This window comes from Peromyscus eremicus, chromosome 14 (assembly GCF_949786415.1).
Source record: "Peromyscus eremicus chromosome 14, PerEre_H2_v1, whole genome shotgun sequence".
In the NCBI taxonomy this organism is placed as follows: domain Eukaryota; kingdom Metazoa; phylum Chordata; class Mammalia; order Rodentia; family Cricetidae; genus Peromyscus; species Peromyscus eremicus.
Window position 1 is genome coordinate 81,562,927 of NC_081430.1, and position 6,531 is coordinate 81,569,457.

The 6,531-nt window shown below is 49.5% G+C and overlaps 1 protein-coding gene across 5 annotated transcripts in view; it reads right to left on the reverse strand.

Annotated features, from left to right (window-relative positions):
• Positions 1–3,219: 3,219 nt before the first annotated feature.
• Positions 3,220–6,531, reverse strand: part of Zfyve1 (zinc finger FYVE-type containing 1) — a 50,425-nt gene continuing 47,113 nt past the window's right edge. For all 5 annotated transcript variants that reach the window (XM_059280044.1, XM_059280042.1, XM_059280043.1 and 2 more), the window contains 2 exons: positions 6,226–6,339; positions 3,220–4,798 (listed from right to left, as the gene is read on the reverse strand). In XM_059280044.1, coding sequence (XP_059136027.1) covers positions 4,566–4,798; positions 6,226–6,339 — 347 coding nt within the window. In that variant the 3' untranslated portion in view covers positions 3,220–4,565. The remainder of the gene's footprint in view (positions 4,799–6,225; positions 6,340–6,531) is intronic.

Consider the following 6,531-nt stretch of genomic DNA (forward strand, 5'->3'; position numbering starts at 1 on the left):
GAGGCCATGGCCTTTATTGGAACACAGCTCTCTATGACCCAATGACTATTCTATTTGTGTCAAAAATATCCCTGTTAGGCACTATGTTCCCCAATTAAGCAATTAACCAATGAGTATTCATCTTTTTCCTCAGGGGTCCTAATATCACTTATATAGAGAATATGACCTATCTACTATTCTATCTCACATTTTATTTGATCCTTGTAACCATTCATAAAGAAGAGGGAATAGATAGTTAATGTAATTTGCATCAGCGTCATCTTACTGGGGTCCAGGCTCAGTGGTACAGCATGTCCTCAACTAGCACGAGGCACTGGCTTCAGGTAAAAAGCTGCTGCAGTTCTAAACTGTCCTCTTCAGAGGCCATAACCTGAGCAGACACAGAGATGAAAGACAGCCTGGGAAATACAGGCTCTTTTGTTCACAGACTGTGAGGATGGGGGTGTCAGGAGAAAGGAGCAGTGTCAGGCATGGCAGTGGCTGAGATCGCTCAGCACCAAGCAACGAGTGTTCTGTTGACCACAAACCATCTGACTGCTCTGGGCACATGTAGTACCTGGATCTATGACCAATACATGAGGGAATGCGGCAGTAGACGTGGATTATATACACTGTACATTATAAACAGTAACTGAAACCAGTGCCATTAATGAGGATATGCAAGCCACAGGCACAGATTCAATTGCCTCCCTGAAGGTGATTCCAAAGTTGGAGATGCAAACACAGTTGCACAATTACCATTTCGACGGGACTTTTTTTTTTTTTTTTTTTTTTTTTTTTTTAACACCTGGAAACCTGGCTCTGTGTTCCCAACTAGAACAATCTGTATAACCTCCTAGCCAGGTGCTGGCACAGAGAAGTATTACTGTTGTCACGTGCCATGAACCTCAGAACAAAGGGGGAGGTTAGACCGCCAAGCCCTGATCATAATGGAGAGCGGCTTGTAAACGGTCCCGCTTAAGGGAAAGGTACTGACCTTTCACAGCCCGGGAAAGGGAAGGAAGGGAAGGAAAACGGAAGCACTTTGGCCCCTCCAAGGGCTCGGATGCTGACACCAGGTGGCTCCTCACTGCCGAACCTCAGCCCACAGGCGGCAGCTGTAAACCATGAACAGGTTTACCAACACCTACCTTCCAGGCCAGTGGGCACCATGGCCAAAGCTCCCACAATGCCCGGCAGTGCCACAGGCAACTAAGTGGTTTTTTTGTTTTCCAACTCCCAATAAGCCTACCCGCTGAGAAAGCCGAGAGAGCTGTAAGGATCCCAGCGGCCACTGCTTAGGAGACCGCTTAGAATGACTTAGGAGACCTCCTGGAGTCCCAGTGCTCATGTTGAACAGCCGTCTTCACGGTTCTGTGCAGTCATTAAAGCCTGTATGAAGGACCTGGCGAGGAAGTGACCTGTGCAACTAGTGCCCAGAGAGTTCTCTGAGAGGAGGAGAGGGACGAGGTGTTCCTGGAGGATGGCCATGCTGTTTCTTAATCAGGGTGCTGGCTAGATTTGCGGCATCCAGCTGGAGAAAATTAACCAAGCCGTAGGTTTGACAGTTGAGGAAACTTCTCCAGGCCCTGTTTTCAGCCTGCATTTAGCTAGCTACCCCTCCCTAGCTGAGGGTGGGATTATATATATATATATATTGGCCAAGAAGAGCCCTTTTTGCCAGTGAACTTCCTCTCCTCCACTGGACTGAATAGCATGAAGAAAAACGTTTGCAGATTTTCCTGTGAGATTTCTATAAGAGCCCGAGATAGGTGCTAGAAATGACCCCACCTCGTGGTTAGTGGGATTCACATTCAAGTACCCCAGCAATGACAGAACAGGGTCTTATACAGCCAGTTTTCATCTCTCTTCCCCAAGCCCTCCCAAAATAAAGAAGGAGAAGGAAAAAATGAAGATGAAGGAAGAGTCGGGGAGGAAAAACTGCAGACCCGAGTGTCAGCAGTCACAGAGGGACATGATGGGTGACAAGGCAGGAAGCAGAGCTGTAGGGGTGGTTGTCTGTGCTTCACAGGTAACTGCTAGGTGCTAGGTACCTGCCCCTGCCCGGGGCGTGGCTGAGACGGGGACCCCTTAAGGCCTGAGATGCGAACGTGCTTGCTCTCTTGGCTACCTTGTGATCCTGGATGCTGGACTGCAGACCAAGTCAGAGTTCTCCTGAGAACCGCATTGGACTGTGCCTCGCCTCTCCTGGATCCCGTCACCGACCCCTTTGCTTGCTGCAGGTTGACCAAAAATAAACCTCTTTTGACTACCAGGTAAACTACGTGGAAGTGCCTCATTAATTTCCACTATACAGTTTTGGAAATTACAATACACAGGCATTGAAGTGTATTGTAGATAAGACCCACTGAGGCCCAGCACCACAGACATCTCCACTGCCTCCACCGATCACTGACATCTGTTTAAAACATCCAAGTTACACATAACGAGTAATGAATGCCCAAACCACACCAAGTTACAAAGCACCTAACTCAGCAAGGCGGCCTCCTCTGGCCTGGCTGCATCTGTCCCTCTGTGACAGTCTGAGGAAGAACTCCCAGAGCCCTCTGGTCACTACTAAGAATTCCAGGACCATAATTTGCCTTCTCTAAGTGGAGGGATATTACAGCATTCATAAAGATCAGGCCCCACTTGGCAAACTAAGGTGGAGCATGCTAGACGCTGACCTGGAAAATGAGGATGAGGGATGTAGTTCGATTGGTAGAGTGCTTGTCTAGTGTGCAGGAAGGCCAACGCCACGTAAACCAGGCATGGTGGTGCACACCCGTAATCTGAGCACTTAGAAGGTGGAGGCAAGGAGGAGCAGAGAGGTTAGAGTTCGCGCTTGGCGTACATAAAACCTGGGATGGGGGACCTGGGGGAGCCTGTCAACTGTTAGGAGGTTGGCTAAAACCCACTCCTAAGCTTAGGACAGTGACACACTTTTGAAGTCCCAGCTACTTGGGAAGCTGAGGCAGAAGGATATCTTGAGCTCTTGAGTTCAAGACCAGCCTGACATATCAGCAGACTTTCCATCTTGTGTGTGTGTGTGTGTGTGTGTGTGTGACTATAAATGGTCTTACGGTACCTATGTTCTAAAAAGGCTCCTGTCCAAATAAGAAGACGAAGTACTGTACGTAAAGCACTACCTTTCTTAGGCATGTCTTCTGCGCTGCTAGCCACCGTCTATCAACTAGAAAAGAGATGCGAGAGCAAAAAAGAGCCGACACAGAGCCATGGTCAGCAGGAAGATTCCTTTATGGTGGTGAGTGGATGACACAGCTCTAGAGGAGGGCCTCGGGAGGCAGAGAGGAACAGGTCACGCAGATACACAGCCCAAAAATGACTGCCCACAGACCTCCCCAAGGCTCCACCCACTCATCAGTTCAATCCATAACGATGTTGCTTTACTTCTTCTTTTTTGGCCACTGAAGATAAACTCCACCCCGACGGGAGTTCAGCAAAACAGTCTTTCCAGTCATGATCGGTATGTCCAAGCTCTTGTTGAGAAACACTGGTTCATTTGGTTTCTCTTGCAAGAACTAAAGAGAATTTTTTCCTTATGATCTGTTGAAATATTTATATATATATATATATTTATATATATATTTAAAAAACACACAACCAACTGTCCATTCTGTGCTGTTTCCCTGGAAGGTTTCTCATGACCCCCTTCCTCCCTCTAATAGACAGAGGGGTTGTATGTCTGGAAACAAAGAATAAGACACTTGGAGTAATAAAAATTCTAGTGTGACACTCAGAAGCAGGTTGGGACTCCAGGGGCTAAGGGGGAGGTGTTGGGCTGACTCAGGTGCAGGGTGTGGCCTTCTAAGATGGCCTCTTGGAGACAGAAGCATCAAGGAGCAGACATCCTGCTAGAGGGACCTACTTCCTCCTGGACACCCCAACTGCAGTGGCCACAAGCACCTGCATTTTGACTTTTATGTCTCAAGGCCCTACTCCTCTGACCCTCTACACACCAAGCTGGATGATCTCTGCCTAGAACAGGCTGGAACCAAGGACCAGAACTCACGCTGGGAAAGCCTAGTGGAACCCCTCCAGGCTGCTTCAGGCAAGAGGAGGTTGAAACCCAGGCACCCATCCTCACAGCCTGGGAGCAGGAGAGGGAAGGCAGGAAACACTCTGCCCAGCTCGGGGAGAAGCCACAAAGGTGACTCGACCTGGCTGGCTTCATGAGGAAGACTGACTCCCAAGGCCACCTGACCCCTGTGCTGGGGACACACCGTGCTAAGTCTTCAAAGCAGAAGCGGCCTTGGTCACTCCAAATCCCCTCTATATGGATATATGGAGATATAGGTAGATAGATTTATTATTTTTAACTGAAATAAATGCAGTGGACTCGGGTCCATTCCCCCTTACTGAGAGCTGCTCGGTCCTCTGCCCTGAGGTGATTCATGCCTTCCGGTCCACAGCCAGGCTCACCTGCACTGAGAGAAAGTGGCCCAGGGATGTAAAAGAAGGGCACACCCACCCACCAGGTGCCAGAAGGGCCTACCTCAGTGAGACTTCTGTTTCTAACCCTGAGAACCTAAGGAATTGTGAAGGAGTCGGAGAGGGAGCTGGGGTTAAAGGTCACCGGGCTTTTTATTGCAGTTGAAGCAGACTCGGACTGGATGGTCCCAGCCCCGAGAGGGGACAGCCCTCCGGTCGTGGGAGCACTCATCACAGAAGCCCTGTCCGCAGGCTCGGCAGTGGTGCTTGGAGAGCTTGACGCTGAACTCTTTCCGACAGTTGTGACAGTGCAGGATCTCATGGTCGGGCACCCAGTAGGCCGGCCTGGCCGCATCTTTCACCAGGCCTGTATCAGAGAAGGAACGTGACAGTTAGGACACCAGAACCCTCTGCCGCGTTTTGGCTTGTCATCACAAATGCACACAGAACCGTTACTGTGCTGTGTTTTTCAGTTTATTTTTATTCACGTATTTTTTTTAAAGATGTATTTATTTATTTATTACGTATACAGTGTTCTGTCAGCACACCAGAAGAGGGCGCCAGATCTCACTACACATGGTGTTGAGTCACCATGGGGTTGCTGGGAATTGAACTCAGGACCTCTGGAAGAGCAGCCAGTGCTCTTACTTTGAGCCATCTCTCCAGCCCATATTCACGTATTTTATGAGACATGGAGCACAGGGTGGTCTCAGACTCACTGTTGCTGAGGATGGCCCTGTACTTCTAACCTTCCTGCCTCTCCTTCTCCAGTGCTAGGATTATAGGTGTAGGCCGATGCACCCAGTTTATGTACTGAATTAGACCTAGGACTTCAGGAATGCTACCCAAGTGAGCCACATCCCAGCCCTGCTTTGAGTGGAAATCAGAGGTTACTTGGGAAGTCTCTTCTCTTCTTTCACCTTTATTTACGTGGGTTCCAGGGACAGAACTCAGGGCGCCAAGCTTGCACCGCGGGTGCCTTTAACAATCTCACCACCAAGCCTGAGTTCAATCCCTAGGACTCGCATGGTGGAAGGAGAAACCCAACTCCTACAAGCTGTCCTCTGACCTACTTATGTGTGCCATGGCACATGCTGTGGTGGCAGTAAGTGCTCTCCACCACTGAGCCACTTCTCTAGCCCCAAACATTAGCTCTTGAAACCTGAGACACCACAGAGGTTCATCTACTACCAGGGACTCCACGGGGAAGGCCCGGAGAGTCCACAGAGGAAGTGGGATGCTCCACTGAGGCTAGTTTCTAACTGTCCTCCTAAGGTCAGTTTGGACCTTCCAAATCAGTTCAAATGCGACCCTGCAGTATTCAGACAGTGACTCCAGACAATGACGCTAAGGAAATCAATTTCTCTGACCGCTGGATGCACCCCACTTTAAGAATATAGATTGGACCTGCCTTTTTTTTTTTTTTTTTTCCTCGAGACAGGGTTTCTCTGTGTTGTTTTGGTGCCTGTCCTGGATCTCACTCTGTAGACCAGGCTGGCCTTGAACTCAGAGATCCGCCTGGCTTTGCCTCCTGAGTGCTGGGATTAAAGGCGTGCACCACCACCGCCCGGCTTATGGACCTGCTTTTATGTACAGCAACAGGTAGTGACAGATGGCCTCCAGGAACAATGCCACTGAAGGATTCGGCACAAAAGCACATGGAAATAAAGCTTCCCTTCATTCCTTGCTGCCAAACTCCATCCAGTAAGCAAGCATGTCGGAATGACTGTCCAGGGCGCCCTGAAACCCCTCATCCTACACGCACCGCACCAAGACAGGCGTCACCAGGCTCACCTAATGGTATGTCAATAGCAGTCACCACGGCTCCCAAGGTATTCTGCACAGCCTCGCCCACCTTCCGGGCAATCAGCGTTCCGCCTTCCTCATCTGCCTGCGCCTCAGCCACATCTGTGGAAGATAACAAGGGACAGCTGTTGCCTATCAATAGTCATTTCTCAAATGGGAGTTCAGGGGCCACACTAGAAGAAGGAACACTTCTGGATTTCTCACAGTAACTAAAAGGAAGTGACCTATGGGGCCAGTCAGCTCAGATCATGAAACTGGCTGGGGCATCTCTTGTCCTTTACCTCCAATTCTCTA